Here is a 24889-nt window from a genome sequence, read left to right on the forward strand (position 1 = left end):
ACTGGTTGGAACAAACGCTTTGATGAGGTGATCAAAGCATTTGGGTTTATACAAGTGGTTGGAGAATCTTGTATTTACAAGAAAGTGAGTGGGAGCTCTGTGGCGTTTCTAATATTATATGTGGATGACATATTACTGATTGGAAACAACGTAGAGCTTTTGGAGAGCATAAAAGGTTACTTGAATAAAAGTTTCTCTATGAAGGACCTAGGAGAAGCTGCTTACATTCTAGGCATTAAGATCTATAGGGATAGATCAAAACGCCTGATAGGACTTTCACAAAGCACATACCTTGATAAAGCCTTGAAGAGGTTCAAAATGGAATAGTCCAAGAAAGGGTTCTTGCCAGTTTTACAAGGTACGAGATTGAGTAAGACTCAGTGCCCAGCAACTGATGAAGATAAAGAGCATATGCGCTCCGTCCCCTATGCTTCAGTCATAGGTTTTATCATGTATGCAATGATGTGCACTAGACCGGATGTTAGCCTGGCCATAAGTATGGCAGGTAGGTTCCAGAGTAATCCAGGAGTGGATCACTGGACAGCGGTCAAGAATATCCTGAAGTACCTGAAAAGGACTAAGGAGATGTTTCTCGTGTATGGAGGTGACGAAGAGCTCGCCGTAAAAGGTTACGTCGATGCAAGCTTTGACACAGATCCGGATGACTCTAAGTCGCAAACCGGATACATACTTATTCTTAACGGGGGTGCAGTAAGCTGGTGCAGTTCCAAGCAAAGCGTCGTAGCAGATTCTACATGTGAAGCGGAGTACATGGCTGCCTCGGAGGCGGCTAAGAAGGGTGTCTGGATGAAGCAGTTCATGACGGATCTTGGAGTGGTGCCAAGTGCACTGGATCCAATAACCTTGTTCTGTGACAACACGGGTGCCATTGCCTTAGCAAAGGAACCACGGTTTCACAAGAAGACCAGACACATCAAACGATGCTTCAACCTCATCCGCGACTACGTCGAGGAAGAGGACGTAAATATATGCAAAGTGCACACGGATCTGAATGTAGCAGACCCGCTGACTAAACCTCTTCCACGGCCAAAACATGATCGACACCAGAACTGTATGGGTGTTAGATTTATTACAATGTAATTCACATGGTGATGTGAGGGCTGGATTATTGACTCTAGTGCAAGTGGGAGACTGTTGGAATTATGCCCTAGAGGCAATAATAAATATGGTTATTATTATAATTCCGGTATCAAGATAATAGTTTATTATCCATGCTATAATTGTATTGAATGAAGACTCATTTACATGTGTGGATACATAGACAAAACACCGTCCCTAGCATGCCTCTAGTTGGCTAGCCAGTTGGTCAATGATAGTCAGTGTCTTCTGATTATGAACAAGGTGTTGTTGCTTGATAACTGGATCACGTCATTGGGAGAATCGCGTGATGGACTAGACCCAAACTAATAGACGTAGCATGTTGATCGTGTCATTTTGTTGCTACTGTTTTCTGCGTGTCAAGTATTTATTCCTATGACCATGAGATCATATAACTCACTGACACCGGAGGAATGCTTTGTGTGTATCAAACGTCGCAACGTAACTCGGTGACTATAAAGATGCTCTACAGGTATCTCCGAAGGTGTTAGTTGAGTTAGTATGGATCAAGACTGGGATTTGTCACTCCGTGTGACGGAGAGGCATCTCGGGGCCCACTCGGTAATACAACATCACACACAAGCCTTGCAAGCAATGTAACTTAGTGTAAGTTGCGGGATCTTGTATTACGGAACGAGTAAAGAGACTTGCCGGTAAACGAGATTGAAATAGGTATGCGGATACTGACGATCGAATCTCGGGCAAGTAACATACCGAAGGACAAAGGGAATGACATACGGGATTATCCGAATCCTTGGCACTGAGGTTCAAACGATAAGATCTTCGTAGAATATATAGGATCCAATATGGCCATCCAGGTCCCGCTATTGGATATTGACCGAGGAGTCTCTCGGGTCATGTCTACATAGTTCTCGAACCCGCAGGGTGTGCACACTTAAGGTTCGACGTTGTTTTATGCGTATTTGAGTTATATGGTTGGTTACTGAATGTTGTTCGGAGTCCCGGATGAGATCTCGGACGTCACGAGGGTTTCCGGAATGGTCCGGAAACGAAGATTTATATATAGGATGACCTCATTTGATTACCGGAAAATTTTCGGAGTTACCGGGAATGTACCGGGAATGACGAATGGGTTCCGGGAGTTCACCGGGGGGGCAACCCACCCCGGGGAAGCCCATAGGCCTTGGGGGAGACACACCAGCCCTTAGTGGGCTTGTGGGACAGCCCACAAGTGCCCTATGTGCCAAGGAGAAGAAAATCAAGAGAGAAAGAAAAAAAAAGGAGGAGGTGGGAAGGAAGGGGGACTCCCTCCCACCAAACCTAGTCCAACTCGGTTTGGGGGGGGAGAGTCCTCCCCCTTGGCTCGGCCGACCCCCTTGAGGGTCCTTGGACCCCAAGGCAAGGCCCTCCCTCCCACCTATATATACGGAGGTTTTAGGGCTGATTTGAGACGACTTTTCCACGGCAGCCCGACCACATACCTCCACGGTTTTTCCTCTAGATCGTGTTTCTGCGGAGCTCGGGCGGAGCCCTGCTGAGACAAGGTCATCACCAACCTCCGGAGCGCCGTGACGCTACCGGAGAACTCTTCTACCTCTCCGTCTCTCTTGCTGGATCAAGAAGGCCGAGATCATCGTCGATTTGTACGTGTGCTGAACGCGGAGGTGCCGTCCGTTCGGTACTAGATCGTGGGACTGATCGCGGGATTGTTCGCGGGGCGGATCGAGGGACGTGAGGACGTTCCACTACATCAACCGCGTTCTCTAACGCTTCTGCTGTACGGTCTACAAGGGTACGTAGATCACTCATCCCCTCTCGTAGATGGACATCACCATGATAGGTCTTCGTGCGCGTAGGAAAATTTTTGTTTCCCATGCTACGTTCCCCAATTAGTCCATACCAACATCAATCCAGGGGGAGTTTTGTTTGCAATTATCTTTTCGATTTGAGCATGGAACTGGGAATTCCAATTACCGGCCCCTTTCTCGTGAATGATAGTGAATAAACACATATCGAGGATAACACACCTAGCATGCAAGATACTGATAGCCCCCTGTCACCACGTGAGAGGTTCAGGCACGCAAAACAGATAATTTCTTGAAGGTTTAGAGAGTGGCACATGCAAATTTACTTCGAACGGCAGGTAGATACCGCATATAGGTGGGTATGGTGGACTCATATGGAACAACTTTGGGTTTATGGAAGTGGATGCACAAGCAGTATTCCCGCTTAGTACAACTGAAGGCTAGCAAAAGACTGGGAAGCGACCAACTAGAGAGCGACAACAGTCATCAAAATGCATTAGATTAACTAGCATTGAGTGCAAGCATGAGTAGGACATAAATCACCATGAACATGAATATCATAGAGGCTATGTTGATTTTGTTTCAACTACATGCGTAAACATGCGCCAAGTCAAGCCACTTGAATCATTCAAAGGAGGATACCATCCTATCATACTACATCATAGTCATCTCAACATTCATGTTGGCATACAAGGCAAACCATTATAAGCTCCTAGCTAAGTAAGCATGGCATCAGCAACTATGATCTCTAAGTTGTCATTGCAAACATGTTTCTCTCACAACAAAGCTGAACTTAGGAATAGTGAGCTAGTCATATTTACAAAAACAAAATAGATCGAGTTCATACCAGCTTTTCCAGGCTCAGTCACTTCATCATATATCGTCATTATTGCCTTTCACTTGCACGACCGAACGATGTGAACAATAATAAGAGTGCTCGTGCATTGGACTAAAGCTGGAATCTGCAGGCAAACACAAAGGAGAAGACAAAGTAATATGGCTCTTGATAGCTAAACAGGTATGCATGCGAGAGCCACTAAACATTGTAACCATGGTCTTCTACCTTGACCCAAAGAAAAAAAAACTATTTACACGGGAAAACTCCCAACAAGAAAAAGAAGAAAAATAAAATATTTTTGGGTTTTCTCAAACTAGACAGACACACGAAAAGAAAACGAGAAGAAGAAAATAAACTAGCATGGATGATACAGTGGCAAAGTGTGAACACCGACGAACAAAATGAAAGCATAAGCAAGAATGTAAGGTCGGTGAGAAACACGTACTCCCCCAAGCTTAGGCTTTTGGCCTAAGTTGGTCTACTTCCAAGGAGGGAAATAACCAGCTCTGGGGTACTCCGGAGTGGACTGAGGATGCCACTACTGTGTGAGCTCCTCTGGCTCCCACTCATAAACTGGCGTCTGGTACTCGACTGGCGGCTCGGGCACGGGCACCTGTGGTTGGGCCAAGCCCCAATATGCGTAGATGTCCGAGGGCATAATAATGTACCTGTCTGCATGAATATTGAACAAAGAAGGAGCAGGCAAAGTAATAGTCTCACGAGTACCCTGACTAAATACCAGGTTATAAATCATCCTTCTATTTATATCTCTATCCAGAAAGTCATGGCGAACCATGCTATCATAATCTAGATATCTCTCGGGAAGAAGAATCTCTTCTTCCTCGTCCAGTCTAATGGGTATCTCAAAGTGTATGGCAAGACGGGTAGCATAGATACCTCCATAGACAACACCTTTAGAACGGTTCATGTTCAACCGTTGAGCTACTATAGCGCCCAAGCTATAAGTTTTGTCGTTATAAAGGGCTTCGCTCAAGACCGCAAGATCTGGGGAACTAAGTGACCCAGCCTTCCCACGGCCAACCAAACATTTTCCCACAAATAGTGAGAAGTACCGAAGCACGGGAAAATGTATGCTAGCAACTCTAGCGCAAGACACTCCTCTCTCCTCTCCTACAGCAATTGTATCGATGAAAGCTTCCAAGTCCCGTGGACGAGGTTCATGAATATCCCCAACAAAAGGCAATTTACAAACATTGCAAAAATCCTGGAGTGACATGCGCTGGGGGATATCATATAATTTGAACTCAACCATAGGAGGATTCTTCCTTGGATAGAAGTTAAAGCTTTGCACGAAAATATTAGTGAGGAGGAGGTATTGCGGACACTTATCTTCAACGAAGGCGGTAAGGCCTGCGTTCTCCACCAAGTGATAAAAATCCTCATAAAGTCCGGCGGCACGTAAGAACACATCGTTTGGCCACTCGCACATTCGAACTTCTGCGACTCGAGGGACCGGATACTTGGGCTTCTCCTCACTTCCATCCTCCTTGGGGTCACGTCTTGAAGAGCCTCTTAAGAACCTCTTCATTTTTTCCCTTTTCCTATCTCTGAAAATTTCTGAAATTTTTAGTGATTCTAAGGAAAAGTGAATAAGGCTCAACAAAACTCGTAGCAACTACTCCCACAAGTGCCTAGAGGTCATATTACGCATCAAAATTACTTGGGGCCAGCTAAAATTAGCATGCAAAGCTCAAGAACAGGGTCACCAAGGTAGCAAAAATACGCGAAGTATAAGGCACTAGAGCAAAAACTAATTGGACCAATGGAGGAGTTACTCACCAAGGAGCAATTTCCCCAAAACAGTTCGGAGAATGGTGCTTTGAGCAAAGAGATCGAAAATCCCAGCAAGAGGAGCAAGAACACGGGTTTGAGCTGCGAAACGATTTTTTCTGGAGGTAGGAGAAGCAGATGGGATCTAGAATGAGTGGAGGAGGTGCACATGGGCCCCACAAGCCAGGTAGGCGTGGCCAGGGAGGTGCCCGCGCCTCCAGGGCTTATGGCCCACTGGTGCAGCCCCCAGACTAGCTCTTCATCTCAGTATTTTTCAAAAATTCTAGAAAAAATCATACTTGATTTTCAGGACGTTCGGAGAACTTTTATTTTCGGGGTACTTTTCCACGGGACGCTAAAACAGAAAGCAGGGAAAACTAAACTAAACCTATCATTTTTCTTCTAAGCAACCGAAAGTGAAAGCTTGGAACATAGGTTTGTGACTCCTCGATTCATCCATCTCATGGTCATCAAAAGAAATTCGTCAATGAGGTTGATCAAGTCTCCTCGACAAACCTTTTCGAATCGCAAAAGAGAACTGAGAATTTTCGAATAGTCACTAGGTTACCTCAATGGGGATGTGTATCTCCCCAACAAGCAAATCATACTTCATCTTAACAGGAGGAATAGGGCATTCAAAGCTCCCAATAAGAATCGATGAAGTTTTTTCGATAGCATTGATGCAATGTACTCGATATTGTTTCTTCGAAAAGTGCACCGTATGCTCATTACCGTTGACATGGAAAGTGACATTGCCTTTGTTGCAATCTATAACAGCCCCTGCAGTGTTTAGAAAGGGTCTTCCAACGATGACCGCCATGGCATCGTCCTCAGGAATATCCAGAATAACAAAGTCTGTTAAGATAGTGACGTTGGCAACCAAAACATGCACATCCTTGCAAATGCTGATAGGGAAAGCAGTTGATTTGTCGGCCATTTGCAGAGAGATTTTAGTGGGTGTCAACTTATTCAGTTCAAGTCTACGATAAAGAGAGAGAGAGAGGCATAACACTAACACCGGCTCCAAGATCGCATAACGCAATTCTAACGTAGTTGCCTTTAATGGAGCAAGGTATAGTGGGCACACCAGGATCACCTAGTTTCTTAGGAGTTCCACCCTTGAAGGTATAGTTAGAAAGCATGGTGGAAATCTCAACCTCAGGTATCCTCCTCTTATTAGTAACAATATCTTTCATGTACTTAGCATACGGAGACATTTTGAGCATATCTGTCAAACGCGTTTGCAGAAAGACAGGTCTAATCATCTCAACGAAGCGCTCAAAATCCTCATCATCCTTTTTCTTGGATGGTTTGGGAGGAAAGGGCATGGGTTTCTGAACGCATGGTTCCCTTTCTTTACCATGCTTCCTAGCATCGAAGTCATTCTTATCGTATCTCTTATTCTTAGGTTGTGGGTTATCAAGATCAACATGTTCAATCTCCACATCCTTATCATTGCTAGGTTGAGCATCATCATGAACATCACTATTGATATTATCATTAGGCTCATGTTCATCGCGAGATTGTGTTTCGGCATCAGACACGGAGGCATCGTTTGGACTCTCAGGTGTAGCAGCAACAGAGTTGCTAGTGTGCAAGTTCCTATCATCTTTCTTCTTCTTCCTAGGATGACTAGGTGCATCAGTGCTAACTCCTTGAGAATCTTGTTCAATTCTCTTCGGATGACCCTCAGGATACAAAGGTTCCTGAGTCATTCTACCGCCTCTAGTGACAACTTTGACAGAATTGTCATTCAACTCATTGAGCAAGTCATTTTGAGCTTTAAGTACTTGTTCTACCTGAGTAGTAACCATAGAGGCATGTTTACTCAGAAGTTTAAGATCATTGACGTTTTTGTCCACACAAGCACTTAAATGACTAAGCATACGAGCATTCTGTTCCAATTGTCTGCTAACATAATCATTGAAACTCTGTTGTTTGGCAACAAAGTTATCAAATTCATCCAGGCATAAGCTAGCAGGTTTATCAAAAGGAATATCACTCTCATCAAACCTACGCAGAGAATTTACTTCTACTACCTGTATCGGGTTATCAACACCATGGATCTCTTCGATAGGTGGTAGATTTTTGACATCTTCAGATTTAATGCCTTTCTCTCGCATAGATTTCTTAGCTTCTTGCATATGTTCAGGTTTGAGGAATAGAATACCTCTTTTCTTCGGAGTTGGCTTAGGAGGTGGTTCGGGAATAGTCCAAGCATTCTCCTTGCACAAGATGTTATTCAATAGAATCTCAGCTTGTTCTACGGTTCGTTCCCTAAAAACACAACCGGCACAACTATCTAGGTGGTCTTTGGAAGCATCGGTAAGTCCATTATAGAAGATATCAAGTATTTCATTCTTCTCGAGAGGGGGATCAGGCAAAGCATTCAGTAGTTGGACGAGCCTCCCCCAAGCTTGTGGGAGACTCTCTTCTTCAGCTTGTGCAAAGTTGTATATTTCCTACAAGGCAGCTTGCTTCTTATGGGCAAGGAAATATTTTTCAAAGAATTAGTAGACCATATCGTGGGGGCTACGCACACAACCAGGAGCAAGAGAAGTGAACCAGGTCTTAGCATCATCCTTTAGCGAGAAAGGAAACAACTTGAGGATATAGTAGTGGCGAATCTTTTCCTCACTCGTGAATAGGGTGGCTATATCGTGCAGTTTGGTAAGATGGGCTACACCGTTTCAGACTCATAACCGTGAAAAGGGTCAGATTCGACAAGAGTGATTAACTCAGGGTCAACAGAGAATTCATAATCCTTATCAGTCACAAAGATAGGCGAAGTGGCAAACTTCGGGTCGTATTTCATCCTAGCGTTCAGAGATTTTTCTTTCCACTTGCGTAGTAATTTCTCAACATCATAGCTATCCTTACACGCAAGAAAATCCTCAGCAATCTCTCCCTCCATAACATAACGCGTATCTGGCATATCAGGCAATTCAGGCATAATAGTAGGTTCTACTTCAATAGTATCAGCAGTTTCAGAAGTATCATCACATCTAGCAGCAACTCTAGCAATTTGTGCATCAAGGAATGCACCTAGTGGCAAAGCAGTATCAAGCATATCATCATTAGGCAAAGCAGTATCAGGCATAGCATCATCAGGCAAAGCAGTATCAAGCATAGCATCATCAGGCAAAGCAGTATCAAGCATAGCATCATCATAAGCATCATGGGCAGCAGAAGTAGCATCATGAAGCACATGCGACATATCAAGATTTCTAGGAGGAGGTGGTGTCGCAAACTTACTCATAACTGAAGGTGAATCAAGTGCAGAGCTAGATGGCAGTTCCTTACCTGTCCTCGTAGTTGAGGGCAAGACATTAGTTCTTGGATCTCTCAGATTCTTCATAGTGACCAGCAGACGTAAATCCCAAGTGACTCAGAGAATATAGATGTGCTTCCCCGACAATGGCGCCAGAAAAATGTCTTGATAACCCACAAGTATAGGGGATCGCAACAGTTTTCGAGGGTAGAGTATTCAACCCAAATTTATTGATTCAACTCAAGGGGAAGCGAAAGAATATTCTCAAGTATTAGCAGTTGAGTTGTCAATTCAACCACACCTGAAAGATTTAGTGTCTGCAGCAAAGTATCAGTAGAAAAGTAGGGTGATAGCAGCAGTAGCAACAGTAATCAGTAGCAGCAAAGTAATAGCAGTAGCAACAGAGTAACAGCAGCAGCAACACCAAAATAACATAGCAAGGACCAGTAGTAAAAGACTCGTAGGCATTGGATCGGTGATGGATGATTATGTCGGATGTGATTCATCATGCAACAGTTATAACACGGAGAGATAAGTAACTAGCTCCAGTTCGTCAATCTAATGTAGGCATGTATTCCGTATGTAGTCATACGTGCTTAGGGAAAAGAACTTGCATGACATCTATTGTCCATCCATCCCGTGGCAGCAGGGTCCTAATGGAAACTACGGGATATTAAGGTTCTCCTTTTAATAAAGAACCGGACCAACACATTAACACTTGGTGAATACATGAACTCCTCATACTATGGTCATCTCCGGGAGTGGTTCCGGCTATTGTCACTCCGGGGTTGCCGGGTCATAACACATAGTAGGTGACTACAACTTGCAAGATAGGATCTAAACACACATATATTGGCGACAACATAATAGGTTCAGATCTGAAATCATGGCACTCGGGCCCTAGTGACAAGCATTAAGCATGGCAAAGTAGTAGCAACATCAATCTCAGAACATAGTGTCTACTAGGGATTAATCCCCGTCAAAACTAACTCGATTACATGATAGATCTCATCCAACTCATCACCGGCCAGCAAGCCTACAATGAGATTACTCACGAAGGGTGAAGAACATCATGGAATTGGCGATGAAGGAAGGTTGATGATGACGATGGCGACGATTTCCCCTCTCCGGAGCCCAAAATGGACTCCAGATCTGCCCTCCAGATGAAGAACAGGAGGTGGCGACGGCTCCGTATCGTAAAACGTGATGAACTCTTCTCCCTGATTTTTTTTCCAGGCGAGACGGACTAAATAGAGCTGGAATTGGAGGCGGTGGAGCAACGTGGGCCCCACAAGCCTGGTAGGCGCGGCCAGGGGGGTGGCCGCGCCTCCTGGGCTTGTGGCCCACTGGCTCACCTCCTCCGGTGGATCTTTGCGTAGGTATTTTTCATATATTCCATAAAAATTCCTCGTAAATTTTCAGGTCATTCCGAGAACTTTTATTTCTGCACAAAAACAACACCATGGCAATTCTGCTGAAAACAATGTTAGTCCGGGTTAGTTCCATTCAAATCATGCAAATTAGAGTCCAAAACAAGGGCAAAAGAGTTCGGAAAAGTAGATACGACGGAGGCGTATCAATGACTATAACTTTGGAGGATATTGCTATGATCACCGGGCTTCCGATCGAGGGCAGGGCTCTTACGGGGAAGGTTAGGTCTGATGGGTGGCGACAACGGGTTGCAGCATTGGTTGATGTTGAACCTGAGCCATGGACTCATGAAACCAGGAAGGATCCTAGGGCATCTGGCGTGTTGTTCTCGTGGATACAGAAACATTTTTGCAAGTGGACAAAGGATGCTAGTCCGGATGTTGTGGAGAGGTACGCCATGGCTTACCTATGGAATCTTTTGACCCAAGTGGTGTTTCTGGATGGCAAGGGGACACATCCTCGTGGATGTTCTTGGATCCTCTTCGTGACTGGGATGTTAAGTGGAGTTGGGGTTCGGCGGCACTAGCCTTCTTGTACCGTCAGGTACTGCTTAATATGATGCATTTTCATTTTATTAAATAGGTATTTGCGGGTGGTCGGTTAATGTGTGTGCAAATCTGCAGTTGGATGGAGCATGTATGAGGAGTAAGCCGACATCCACTCTTGGAGGTTTCGTTTGGGCCCTACAGGTTTGGATGTGGGAGCGTATCCCTGTTGGCCGTAACCTCAGCCTTCCTCCGAAAGAACCTTGGAAGTACCCTTCTGGCGGGGATGAGGAGTGGTACCCCACTATCGCACACACATGGGCTAATATCCAATGGTCGAGTATCGCAAGGGCGGTACAAGGCATACATAAGCGAGCTTGACATGCTGACTTATGAACATGTAATTAGCCAAATGCTTTAGCATCTTTTCTGAAAAAATTTCGTGCATGGGCGAGTGACTTGTTGTGATGTAGGTCAATTGGAGGCCGTACACGGTACTTAGGCAGTTTTCTCTAAGCAATATGTGCCTTCGTGACCAGCATCTTTGGCATGTGTGGTGCCCCATGATATGCTTTTTTGCGGTCGAGTGGCATCTTCCTCATCGTGTTTCAAAGCAGTTCGGAGTCCAACAATGCAGCCCGCCGGATCACGTCGAGACAAGTGTGATGCTACATAAGTGAGTTTTCTGTATCACCCGTTGATCAATGTCTAACACGAGAAAATGAAACTGATGTATTATTCTAATGCTTTGTAGGACAAACCGACAAAACAATAAGAGTGTCATCAATTGGGAGGAGCACCACATTATGTGGATGGACATGTGGAATGCTCAATCAATTGGGAGATGAAGGAGATTACCTCAAGCAACGGTAATGACACCGGATCCACGTACCAAACCAATCCTTTTGGAAGGATTTGAGAGGGGACAAGTGGGGGAGAAAAGATGGAAAATGGGCTGGAGCTCGGGGGATAGGTAGGAGAAGAGAGTGAGTGGAGTGGTGGCCTGGTGGGGGAGGGCGGGGCTCTAATAACTATCTTAGACAGAAACGCCATGGTGTCTGGCGTTGCACCCCAACATGGAAACGCCAAGGTGGCTGGCGTTGCACCCCAACACAAAGGCACACTAGTATGACGTTGCGGAAGTGTAGCAACGCAGACTAGTATGACGTTTGTTAGTTGATGAGAAACGTCACGGGCTCTGGTGTTTCTAAAAGGGTCAAAACATGAAATTCTTTTATGACAAGTTCATTCTATTGAATACTTTCGTGATGTGGGCCAGGACAGTGATTTTGTCCTTTTTTCCTTTCTTTTTTTTTCCAATTCTTTGTTTCTTCACCGGGGTTTTTTCACTTCTTCCTAGTGTTTTGCTAATTTTTTTCCTTTTCTTTCCTTTTTCTCTGTTTTCATTTTTTTTCTTTTGTTTTCTAATTTATTTATTTTCTTTCGTTTTACTGTATTTGATTCTTTCTTGGTTTCATCAGTGTTTTTCGTTTTTCCTTGTTTCATTCCCGGTTTTCATTGTTTTCATTCCTTTGCTCTTCTTCTCACGCGAGCGTCGTCGACGCCCCATGTTTTTTTCTCTCTCTTCCGTTCCGGGTTGGTTGCAGTCGCCGGAATCCAGGCCGCGTCGAATTGTCCGGCGAATGCTGTCGCCGGGGATTTCGCTGAATGTCCTCCTGTCGTGCCGCCTTTCAGAGTTACTACCCGGGCTGCGTGGGGAAGGAGGACGACTTCCTCAAAGCCAACGCGTCGATTAAGCTGTACTACTTACTACCCAAATCCAGAAATGTGCTGCCTGGATCTCTCCTGGAATCGCCTCATTCCATGGTCATGTACATAGTTCGAATTACCCCCTCTGAATATCACCGACAATGCGGCACATGCCATAAGGATTTCCTGTGAGTTGGTAATTCATACATTTCATGTATAGAACAACTAAGTTCTTAGCTATCGATACCGCGCGTCGGGATTTCTATCCAGATATATGCGAACCCTGCTCATTGAAGCCAGCAAGACAATAAGCTTATCTGACAAACCATAACACTGAATCTCAAATTCGCATCATTATTGAGTAACATATCTGCCAGGATTCAGAAGAATCAAACTTTTGACAGAGGAGTGAATCCATGCTTAATAGCTGCCGACCAGACCTTCTCGATATCCATCATATCATCTCCGCACTCGTGCATGTCCCAAGCTTCTAGTGCATGTACCATTCCAGCAATGCGCCATGCGCTCATCACCCTTCTTGGAAGCCAATTCTATTCATAAAGCGAGTAGCAACACATGTCAGTGTCAATCACATTATCTATTTCAATCTTGGATAGGAAGTCGTGTATGTGGAACTATCATATTTCGCTTTTCTCAAAATTTGCAGAATCAGGTATTGAAAACATATGTTAGTACCTCACAGGTGTGGACGTTCTGCATTGCCTCTGGGATCTTCATTGCAGGGTTGCTCAAGTAAGTGCAATCCTGGCGTATCCTTTGAAGGGGAAACTGTGATGTAGGTATAAATGTTGCCCCTTTTGGTGCCCCCATTTGTTGCTTATCATCTATGATATCTCCTATCCAGATCTGTAGCAGTGAAGAAGTAGTCATTGAATGTGTTGCTTCTCAAAGTGTTTGTTGCTATTTTGCTAGCCACATAGGTTTACAGTGTGATTTCTTGTCATTTGCTGGTGGATGGTACTGCAGCATAATGTGGTGCTACTGTTTTCCGTCAAAAAAACATTGGGTGAATTAGTTTGACAAGGTTTATAGAAGCATTCACAGTCCTGTCTAATATATCTACTAGTTATACCCACTCATGATATATCCACTCTAGAAAGCTTCTTGATGATTTTTATCCCTTTTCCCGGATAACTTTTACTGTTTTACCTGTGGCGTTTCATCACTGGAGAATTTCAGATAGGCAACACTGCTCTCTGGAACTCGCAACTTGAGCATGTCATATTCTTTCTTTTGATTCATGACTACCTACACAAAATTGCACAGATTTATAGTCATTCTTGTGAGATCAATTCATACAAGAAGTGAGCTGCTAAACGAAATCAACAAAATAGCAGGCTGATAGGTACCTGGACACCTCTTTCGCATAAAGCTGTAGCTATTGCATGTTCTACCTTAGAACTGCCTCCACAGAGAAAAACTCGCTTTGTATCTAAAGGAATGCTCTTCAGAACAACTGCTGTTGCTAAGCCACTTCCATCAACAAGTCGAACTCCTAATTTTGGATATTTATGTGCAAATAATTCACCACTTCCATTGAGTTGTTTTGCCTGGGACCAAGAATATGAGGGTTAATATCTTTGCGCTGACTATTTGTGTGCAATTAACGTGCATTTGATTTTTTTGCAACATTTCTATTCAAAACCGTATCAGTTCCACAATCTGGTCTGAGTAATCAAAAGGTCGTCCTTACATAGTTTTTGCCAATGTTTCTTAGTGTTTTCTGACCCGATAAGCTAAGTGTCATGTGGAAGCAAGTATAAAGAGGGAGTTATGCGAGAAAAGTTTGGTCATCATGCCTGATTTAAGAGTCCAAGACTGAGCACTTTGACCCCTCTTTCATCCGCATCTAATATTGCCTTCTCAATTAACCTGTTGATGGATTCCCTCTCCCTAATCAGGCCATACTGCACATGGAGAAAATCCTATTAATTTGCAACTATTAAGGCATTATATTCATACAACGCGGAAAACCAATTACTTGGAAGTTGTATCTTGGTATCACCCATGTTTGCATCTTGAACTTCTTCAGTTTGAGACTTTCGACGACAAACGCAGAGGATCCATAAACCCATGCCAGTACCATTGACAGCCATGCCATTGGCCATATCATCCACATATACCATACAGGGTTGTCTGAGGGTTTAGAGGCTATAGAGGCAATCCCAACCCTTAGATGATAAGTCGATTGCAAGGTGGTCATATGCGTCAAGTGAACAGCGTCTGGTGTTTCCTCTTTTCCAATCAGTGTTCTCTCATACAGCTCGCCAGATGACTTGTCCATGGTGTTGTATATGTAGTCATAGAACGGCATAAACAATGAGTAGTTTGTACGGAACTGTGTATGGTGGAGAGAATGATACCTGTGGAGGTGTGAAAATATACCTTTCAATAATTTGGTTTGTGGTTTTATGAAGCTATGACTAACCATTTTAACTTTTTGTGCATTGTTTGCAGAGTCCAGTGGTGAAATTAGATTAAGAACATAATGAACCCAAAGTCTCATCACCTGATTGCATATTAACATGATTGTAAGATTGATATTAAAATGTTATACTTACGATGGGGTGTACATGAGATACTTGAGAGGAGGGAAAACTTGGAAGATCCACTTGGGGAGCATCTCAAAATTGCAGTGTCCCATATTATTCATGAAGTCGACGTAAGTCAGGTATAAGAGAATACCCATGATAGAACCATATCCCGTATATAGTGGTATCAATATGGGGATCGAAAATAGCAGGAAGTAAGCTAAAATTTCAGCAAATGGATGGACGACAGCTGCCAATCATATGGTAAAAAATCGTTAGGTTTAAAGAGAGTTGTGCATTAGCTTCATAAATACCACACCAACATGCTTTCTGCAAAAACAGAACAGTAATTGTTAACATTGCGAGCACTTAAAGATTCATTAAGCAATAGAACATGTAGAGAAATCTGAACTACATTGTTTTGGGGAAGGACCAAGATGGTAACACCTCAATTCTGAACAGTATTTTTAGTCTCAGAATGTCGTCCGTGAGACTTCTATTGTTTTCTTTGGACATGTCTAAGCGTTGAATTTCTTATGCTCCTGGGATCAGAATGGATATTCTAAGTTGCAACTCCAACCTGCGAGATCTTGATGTATGTGCAGATGCTTCCAGATGTCATTTATATCTTGTGTTATTATCTTTAAAAAAAACCTAGTTTTGGCAGTTTTTTCGAGAAAACGCAAAGAGCCTTGCGTTTCTTTGTATTGAAAAGAAGGGGGATTACAACCTCCTAAGAGGCAATTACAGCATTGTTACAAGGGGATTAGTGGACATCCTAGGATGGGGGCATGACTACCCTAAGCCCTTTGGCCCCGGCTCTCGCCCAACACCTAATCTCATCTTTGATCCTATCCAAGAGCTCGTCGAGCGACGGAGTAATATGGTCAAAGACACACGCATTCCTGTGTTTCCATATCATCCAGGGCACCAGGAGCGCGGCTGACCTCAGCGCCTTGCGTAGCGATGGTGGCGTGGCATCCCTCGCCCTCATCCACCGGTCCTGGAGTGAGGCCTCATGCTCCGGCGACGGGACCATTAGGCGCAGCCAGGATAGGGTCTCGTGTCAGGCCTGCCTCGCGAAAGGGCAGGTGAGCAGCAGGTGTTTTTGGCAGTTTTTAGAACACAAATTTTCAAATACATAATCTAGACACTTGTGAACTTAATGCCACTAAGGTGATCAAATGATTATTTTTGCGTGATCCTCGTTTGTGTGTAAGTTGGTGTCGTTATGCATCATTGTGTTAACCCTCAGTTCCAAATGATATGTTACTTACATGTTATAGGCTCTGTGACGATGGAGGCATGGTGGTGTGAGTGGTACCGAGAATAGAGGAAATGGTGGTGCAGCGCTCTGTGGAACCAATAGTAGAGAAACTCAACAGGTCCTATGTGAAGCAACGCCATGATGATAGCTCCCTTTGTTTTCCACATTGGCATGAATCTGGCACTCGGTATGGCTGCATAACCCAAGTAGAAAAACAGCCCAGAGAGGATGATCTGGTCATCCCTGTACAGAATGGTAAGGACAACTTAGCATTGCACACAAGATATCATATTTTAGCATGCGATTGTGATGGACCATTGGATTTCAGGTATGTGCCAGTTAATTTGAGTGTGATAGAGGTGAATAGCAGGATGTGCGTATACATGACTTACCAGGATCTCTCCCGGTCCACCTGCTCGAATTCAAGGCTGCGGTCAACGATGATGTGCTTCCTCCGTGCGGTTTGGTGGCGAGACAAGCTGATCCAGATCTGGTTGTGGATCATCCTCAGAAGCAGAGCTGGTAGCATGGCAGCGTATGCTGTATCCATGTCTCCCCACCCACTGGTGACCACCTTGTGCGCTGTGTGCAATGCCGAAGGTGCGAAGACCAGGTACTGCTTGCAGTGCATGGTTAGTATCATGTGACATTGATGGATGGGAATTAATCAGCGGTGTATAGCAGGTGGTAATCAGATCTTTGATCGTTCGGAAGCTATTGCCGTGGCTTCCAAGCTTGCAAACTTCTACGTTTTCAAGAGAAATAGAGGTTTGTGTATGTTCATTCAGTTGGTTATTATGTGCGTGAACTACGTGACTGTAAAGCTATTGTCGTCGGTTCATATTAGGATGACAAGGCCAAGGAATGCAAACTGTTCAAGGTTTCATGAGAATGACATGAGCTGCCCAGCAATACATCTTTATGATTTGATTGCTGCTATCAGAAATTTTAACAGTGCCTATGCTATCGTACGCTGGTCGCTATCCACCATGCAAGAAGCATGCAAAGGAATTTGTCAAAGGTCCCTATCCTCTTATCTTTCTCGTGTTTCTTAAATTGAGACGGAGCATAATAGAATGATAATATAGTTTGCTTCCATCGTTTGTCTTGAAGCAGTTTTTCTGTATCATGTGAAAAACTTAGAAGTACAGGTAGAATATATAGTATTATTTACAATTCAAAATACAGGTAGTTTTATTTAATTGATAACAGAATAGTCTGAGTGTTCACTGTGACATGCAACTTTTGCTGCAATTCCTGTTCCACTTGACTTCAGTACTGGGACAGTATGATGCGTATAAAACTTTATTTTAATGCAAACTTTTTGAAGGAAATATATAAATATATGAATAACATCATTGAAGTAGCTCAATCATACGATGTTCCTAAATTTGTGAACATGAATTTAGCTAGATAAAATAAAATATCATGTCCTACATTTCTGAACCCAAAACAAATATCAGAGAGGAACTCCAAACAGACAGTAGCACGTAAAGTGCCGATAAGATGTAACATACCTTGAAGCTGCCCATCCAGTGCCATGGCCATTGGGTCAAAGGGCCTGGCTGTGCTGCCATGGTAATGGATGCGCGACCACTTTCCTCTCTTCCAAGGTAAGCAGCTCCCTCAGCAAGCAAGCTCTGCTAACAACTTCAAGCTCTGGTTGCATTTTTATACGCATGGACGGTTGGATACTACAATATGTTCTTGCAATATTGTGTAAAGAAGCCATTTTTTTCATGTGCACATGCATGTTTCCTTGCATTACCAGTCTTTATTTCTTCAGTGTCCGCTTCCCCAACTGTATTTTATGTGGCTTGCCTTCCAAGGTACATTCTGGACAGAAGTATTCAAATCCAAGTCACGAAACATGTTTTTAATGAGTTTGACCACACAAAACATATTGTTGCTTGCTTGTGGCATTTGTGTTACTTAGGTGAAGGCTTCTGTCTCCGATTCTGCTTATGTTGCCCTCTTGGGCTTCATTTTGGAATTTGGGATGTGGGGTCCTTTGTCATTCCTGTGATTCACGCGTTCTGATTAGGAATTTCATCTTTCTTGTTAGCAACTCTGCCACCAGTGGGCCACCATCACAGCTAACTATCGGACCCGACAGCATGGAAGCCCAAGGCCCACTGAGAAGAGACCGAAGGCCCAACCGGAGAGTGTTGGGTGGCCAGTGGGCGAACGCAGCCTGGTTACACAAGGAGGCAGGGGGCGAGAAGAGGAGGGCATCGAAGATCGATCAGGACGGCTCGGCGGCGGCGGCTACCTTAGAACCCTAGTTTCCTCTTCTTCTTCCTCTCAGATTCTGCACGATTGTGCTTGTAAGGAGGAATCATGTACTGCCACTTATCTTGAGATCAGAGATACTAGTGAGCTGCTAACACTTGGTACTCAGAGCCAGCCACAAAAATTCGCTTCTGTCCTGGCGGCGTCCATCATCGAAACCCGGCAGCAGCGGGCGGATCGTCTTCAACGGGAAGCCATGGATCCCGTCACCAAGGCCGACCTCAAGGATCTATTCAAGGAGTTAGGGGCGGAGTGGAAGGAGGACATCAAGTCTTCCGTCGCGGCCGAGTTTGAGTCCTGGAGGCCCAAGATCGACTCGCAGATTGCAGATCTGCAGGAGGCAGTCGGCTTACTCCAGAAGCAGCACATGGACGACAAGGGGAAGGACGCAGGGGAGGCATCAGCGAGAGATCAACCCGGTCTGTTGGCGCAGAGGAGCAATTCGTCTTCGGACGGTCCTTCGGCGCGCATCTCTCCTCGGGCCGATGGCCTCGGCACTGCACCACCTCCACGGACGGCGGTCGACGGGTTGTTGGTCAGCCCGCCGGCCCCTCCGGCCAACGGTACGGTCCAATTCCAACTACAGTCACCCACCGCTGTCAATAGTCTATCACCAGCCGGGGGTTCAGGGAATTTAGCGCCATTTTTTGCCTCAAATGCTCCCAGTCCACCTTCTGTTCCTTTTCCTGTGTTCGACGGAGAGAACCCGATGTTGTGGAAAGATCTTTGTGAACAATACTTTACCATCTATGGGATTCCAGAGTCTGTTTGGGTACAAATGGCTACCCTCAATTTCTCCCCCACCACCGCAGTTTGGTTACAATCAGTTAGGAAAAAGGTCTTAGGCCTGAATTGGGACGGACTGTGCTCTGTTCTGTCGACCCGTTTCGGTCGCGACCGCCACCAACTCTTAATTCGTCAATTCTTTGCCATTAAACAATCCAGTTCCGTGCAAGATTACATTGAGCGATTTGAAAATTTGATGAATCACTTGTTATCTTATTCTGATCAAATTCATCCATTTTATTTCTTGACACGCTTCATCGGTGGATTGCGGGCGGATTTGCGAGCTGCGGTCATGATCCAACGCCCCCCTGACCTGGACACGGTTGCTCGCTCGCTTTGGTCCAGGAGGAAGTGCACGAAGGAGCTCGCCCAGAGAACATCCACCTTCCGGAACAAGTTTACCGAGCTGCACCGCGCATTCCACTCCACGCAGTTCCTCTTCATCAACCGCGTCCTCCTGCACCAATAGCTGCAGTTGATCGCCGCAGCGTCGATGCAGCGCGTGCGGCTCCCGTTGATTCTCCGCGTCAAGTGGCTTCAGAGACAAATTCCCTCAATACTCTGCGTGCATATCGAAGAGCCAGAGGATTATGTTTCAAATGTGGAGAGCGATGGGGGCGCGATCACACTTGTCCAGCCACCATCCAGATGCACGTTTTGGAGGAATTCATGGACTTCATGGGTGTTACCCCAACTGAAGAAGGCCAGACCAGTGAAGATCACAATGCAATTGACGACATTGTGTTTGCAGTTTCACTTCAGGCATTCAATGGGAACGAGTCCTCCAAGTTGCTGCAATTCAGTGCTCAGATTCAAGGGCAAAATGTGGAAGTCCTCGTGGATTCGGGTAGTTCAGCTTCATTCATCAATGCCAGACACGCAGAAGGGCTCCAAGGATTGCAACCATTGACGAAGACAGCCCGCGTCAAGGTCGCCAATGGTGCTGAATTACATTGTGAATCGGAAATTCCTAACTGTCCATGGGTAGTCCAAAGCCATCAGTTCTCCACATCTTTTAAAGTGTTACCATTGGGAGGTTTTGATGTTATTGTGGGTATGGATTGGTTGGAAGCACTCAACCCGGACATTGATTGGGTTCAGAAAACCATCACCATCCGTACTTCTTCCGAGGTGATTCAGTTGCAAGGACATAACTTCTCGGACAGTGTTTGCCCACAAATTTCTGCCGTGGAACTACAACAGTTGTGCACTCAAGGGGAGGTCGAGCATGTTGTGTACCTCTGTCGCATGCCCAATGACAACAAAACCGTCGACTCAGCCACTTCAAATGCACCTGTACCCGAGGAGATTCAGCAGGTGTTGCAGGAGTATTCAGATGTGTTCGATGAACCACAAGGTCTTCCCCCTCGCAGAGCCTGCGATCACCATATTCCTTTGTTACCAGGCGCCCAACCAATCAGCATCCGTCCATATCGTCACTCCCCAGAAACAAAAGATGAAATTGAGCGGCAAGTTGAGGAACTGTTGGCAGCTGGGATCATTCAACATTCAACCAGTCCGTTTGCGTCTCCCGCCATTTTGGTGCACGAGAAGGATGGCCAGTGGCGCTTATGTATTGATTACCGCAGGCTCAATGCTTTGACAGTGACTCCGAAATTCCCTCTGCCAGTTATCGACGAGTTGCTTGATGAATTGTCTGGAGCAAGTTGGTTCTCTAAATTGGATCTTCGTGCTGGATACCACCAAATACGCCTAGCTGAAGGTGAAGAATATAAAACAGCCTTCCAAACACATTCTGGTCACTATGAGTACAAAGTGCTTCCATTTGGAGTCACGGGGGGCCCATCAACGTTCCAGGGTGCTATGAATCAGACTTTGAAGCCGGTTGCACGAGTTTGTGCTCTGGTTTTCTTTGACGACATTTTGGTGTTCTCTAAGACCTTCTCTGAACATGTCCAACATCTCACTCAAGTGTTGCAACTCTTACGAGCTGATCAATGGCAAATCAGAATGTCAAAGTGTGTGTTTGCGCAGCGGGAACTATCCTATTTGGGATTTATCATTGGTGAGCAAGGGGTCTCGACTGAGCCGGATAAAGTTATGCTCGTCCAACAATGGCCATTGCCGCACTCAGTCAAGCAGCTCAGGCAGTTCTTGGGGCTTTCCGGATACTATCGTAAATTTGTCCGTCATTATGGTATTATTGCTAAACCACTCACACATTTGCTGAAGAAGAATGTTCCATTTGTATGGACTAGCGAGTGTACAACAGCATTCGAGGCGTTGAAACAAGCATTGGTTACAGCCCCTGTCCTAGCCTTGCCAGATTTCCATAAACAATTCACCATTGAAACCGATGCCAACGATTTTGGCGTTGGGGCAGTTCTGCAACAAGATGGGCACCCATTGGCCTTCTTAAGCAAACCTTTGGGACCGCGCAACAAGGGGCTTTCCACCTATGAAAAAGAATTGTTGGCAATTTTGTTGGCTGTTGATCATTGGCGGCAATACCTGCAATCTGCTGAGTTCGTGATCAAGACCGATCAACGCAGCCTGGTGCATCTTGAAGACCAGCGGCTGCACACCCCGTGGCAGCAAAAAGCGTTCACTAAACTCTTGGGTTTGCGCTATCGTTTGTGTTATCGTAAGGGGTCCGACAATGGCGCAGCAGACGCTCTTTCCCGGCGTCCGATTTCTGAAACTGATGAACTTTATGCGATATCTCTCTGCCAGCCAGCATGGCTGGAGGAAGTGCGTCAAGGGTATGCACAGGACCCATCTTCACAGAAGATCATTGATGATTTACAATCAGACCCACGGTCACACCGACACTTTGTCTTTGAGAGTGGCTTATTGCGCTACAAGGGCAGAGTTTGGATCGGCCGCAATCTTCTCCAGCAGCAACAACTATTGCTCGCAGGACACCAGTCTGCCATCGGTGGTCATTCGGGAGCTCCGGCTACGTACCAACGCTTGAAGGCTGTGTGCGCATGGCCTCGCATGAAGCGTGTGGTTACTGACTTTGTCCAAGCCTGTGTTGTATGTCAACAAGCCAAACCAGAGCGGTGCAGATACCCAGGTTTACTCGAACCCCTTCCCGTACCGGATCGTGCTTGGCAAATGGTCTCCATGGATTTCATTGAAGGGTTACCCCAGTCCGGCAGATATAACTGTATATTGGTTGTTGTTGACAAATTTTCCAAGTACAGCCACTTCCTTCCTCTGGCTCACCCGTTCTCGGCGTCTCAAGTAGCAAGCACTTACATTGATCAAGTTTACAGGCTGCATGGTCTTCCTGATTCCATCCTATCTGACCGAGACCCCATCTTCACAAGCAGATTTTGGCAGGAATTATTCTAACAATCCAACACAACTCTGAGAATGAGCACCCCTTATCACCCAGCTACGGACGGCCAGACAGAGCGCGCGAACCAATGTTTGGAGACATTCTTACGTTGCTTTGTCCATTCCTGTCCCAAGAAATGGAGTTCTTGGTTAGCTTTGGCAGAGTATTGGTTTAATACGAGTTGGCATAGTGCACATGGCAAGTCCCCATTCTTTGTGCTATACGGCCATGACCCGCGGCATTGGGGGATTGAAGCAGCTGCAGCTACCCTAGTCGATGACCTCAACACTTGGCTTTCTGAGCGTGTGGAAATGACTTCCTTGATCCGGCAACACTTGCTACGAGCACAAACGCGGATGAAGCACCAAGCTGATAAAGGGCGGTCTGAACGGACCTTTGCAATTGGTGATTCTGTCTACATCAAGCTCCAACCTTATGTCCAGAGCTCTGTCGCTCGTCGTGCTTGCCACAAGCTGTCTTTCCGGTACTTTGGTCCTTTTCTCATCCTTGAGCGCATTGGTCAAGTTGCCTACAGGGTGGCATTACCGGAGACCTCTCGGATTCATCCAGTGTTCCATGTCTCCCAACTCCGCAAAGCTTTGCAGCCAGGTGTGTCAGTTTCCCCAATTTTACCACATGATTCTAACCAATTTGCTGTTCCCCTGGAAGTTCTTGACAGTCGTCAGAAGACCAAGGCCAACCGTGTGGTGGACCAGGTTCTGGTACGATGGTCAAGCGATAGCCTTGATCCTACCTGGGAAGACCGTGATGAGCTGCAATCACGTTTTCCGTGTGCAGCGGCTTGGGGGCAAGCCGCAACTCAAGGAGGGGCGGGTGTTAGCAACTCTGCCACCAGTGGGCCAGCATCACAGCTAACTACCGGACCCGACAGCATGGAAGCCCAAGGCCCACTGAGAAGAGACCGAAGGCCCAACCGGAGAGTGTTGGGTGGCCAGTGGGCGAACGCAGCCTGGTTACACAAGGAGGCAGGGGGCGAGAAGAGGAGGGCATCGAAGATCGATCAGGACGGCTCGGCGGCGGCGGCTACCTTAGAACCCTAGTTTCCTCTTCTTCTTCCTCTCAGATTCTGCACGATTGTGCTTGTAAGGAGGAATCATGTACTGCCACTTATCTTGAGATCAGAGATACTAGTGAGCTGCTAACATTTCTGGTCGATTCAAGAGAAATATAAATGGTAAAAAAACAGAAACAGGAAATGATGTAGTGGGAACAAAATAATAAACATGTGCGTGTGACGTGAGCTGCAATTCGTGTAAGCAAGTTAGTCAAGTCAAACTGTGAATGTACAGAAACTTATATTCAATACAAACTACATACGGATGTATATAGACGTATTTTAAAGTGTAGATTCATTCATTTTGCTCCATATATACTCCATATTGAAATCTCTAAAAGGACTTATATTTAGGAACGGAGGGAGTACCTGATGATAAAATTAAGGACAGACCGACAAATCTTAAAGATCAATCACTTCTAGGATAATCTAGAAGTCAAAATGTTAGCCGTGTTCAATAGAATGTCAGGGGGAGCATGGGCTGCACTGAATCTCGACCACAAATGGGTATTGGCATGTCCTTGCTTGGCATGCGAGTCTAGCTAGCACATGATTCTCCACGGACTGTGTAGTCCTTGACATAGCAGCTGATGATATCTCGGCCACATGCGGGCCATATGCCGACACCTTGAGGTGTGGGTCAACACCAGGAACCCCACACCGCAAACATGTCCTCCATCTGTCGCCGCCAACTGGAAGGGCTAGGACGGTGGTACATCTAAGGCTCAAAGTTGGTGGCGACTGAGGTAGCCCAGGCCCCCAGCACGGTGCCCACAGGCACTAGCATTTGCATCACAACAGTGGGTTCGTGCACATAGGACGGATTTCTAGATAGAGGGAAATAGGAAGAGGGTGAAAGGGAGAGGAAAGGAGAAGATATGGGGTACAAGAAAGCTGACAGATGGGGTCCACTCGTAGCTCAGCACATGTTGATCGATCGTCAATGTTTTTATGATCAGTACCATGGAGGCACCAACTTTGGGCTCACCTCAGGTGGCCCCTACATCACAACCAGCTATGACTACGAGGCCCCTCTTGATGAATATGGTATGTGAACGATTACTTGTTCTTTTTCAGATTCATGCATTGTAAGTTTATAGTGTCCGCATAATCATCATGTAGCTTCTGACGTACCGGTCCAGCATGTCAGTTCTGCTGTCAAAATTCATTCAAGTGACAGTCGGTGTTATTTGCTATGT

General features: G+C 45.5%; 1 protein-coding gene across 1 annotated transcript; it reads right to left on the reverse strand.

The window, feature by feature from the left end:
- Positions 1–12213: 12213 nt before the first annotated feature.
- LOC123430525 (very-long-chain aldehyde decarbonylase GL1-7-like) lies at positions 12214–17859 on the reverse strand. Its single transcript, XM_045114391.1, has 10 exons — positions 17748–17859; positions 16623–16846; positions 16241–16473; positions 14994–15213; positions 14414–14795; positions 14232–14339; positions 13782–13982; positions 13582–13680; positions 13108–13278; positions 12214–12962 (listed from the first exon to the last, which is right to left on the reverse strand). Exons 1-10 carry the CDS (start codon positions 17805–17807, stop codon positions 12801–12803), a joined length of 1860 nt encoding a protein of 619 aa, XP_044970326.1. The 5' UTR covers positions 17808–17859; the 3' UTR covers positions 12214–12800.
- Between the last annotated feature and the right edge of the window lie 7030 nt (positions 17860–24889).

Source organism: Hordeum vulgare, chromosome 2H, assembly GCF_904849725.1.
Source record: "Hordeum vulgare subsp. vulgare chromosome 2H, MorexV3_pseudomolecules_assembly, whole genome shotgun sequence".
NCBI classification, from domain to species: domain Eukaryota; kingdom Viridiplantae; phylum Streptophyta; class Magnoliopsida; order Poales; family Poaceae; genus Hordeum; species Hordeum vulgare.

Bases quoted from the DNA above. Each gene is read 5' to 3' on its own strand.
- LOC123430525 (XM_045114391.1), bottom strand. From the start codon at position 17,807: ATGGCAGCACAGCCAGGCCCTTTGACCCAATGGCCATGGCACTGGATG. The intron at 16,474-16,622 runs GTAAGTCATGTA...CATTCTGTACAG, and splicing joins GTGGACCGGGAGAGATCCTG to GGATGACCAGATCATCCTCT. The intron at 15,214-16,240 runs GTAAGTAACATA...TATGATTGGCAG, and splicing joins CGTCACAGAGCCTATAACAT to CTGTCGTCCATCCATTTGCT.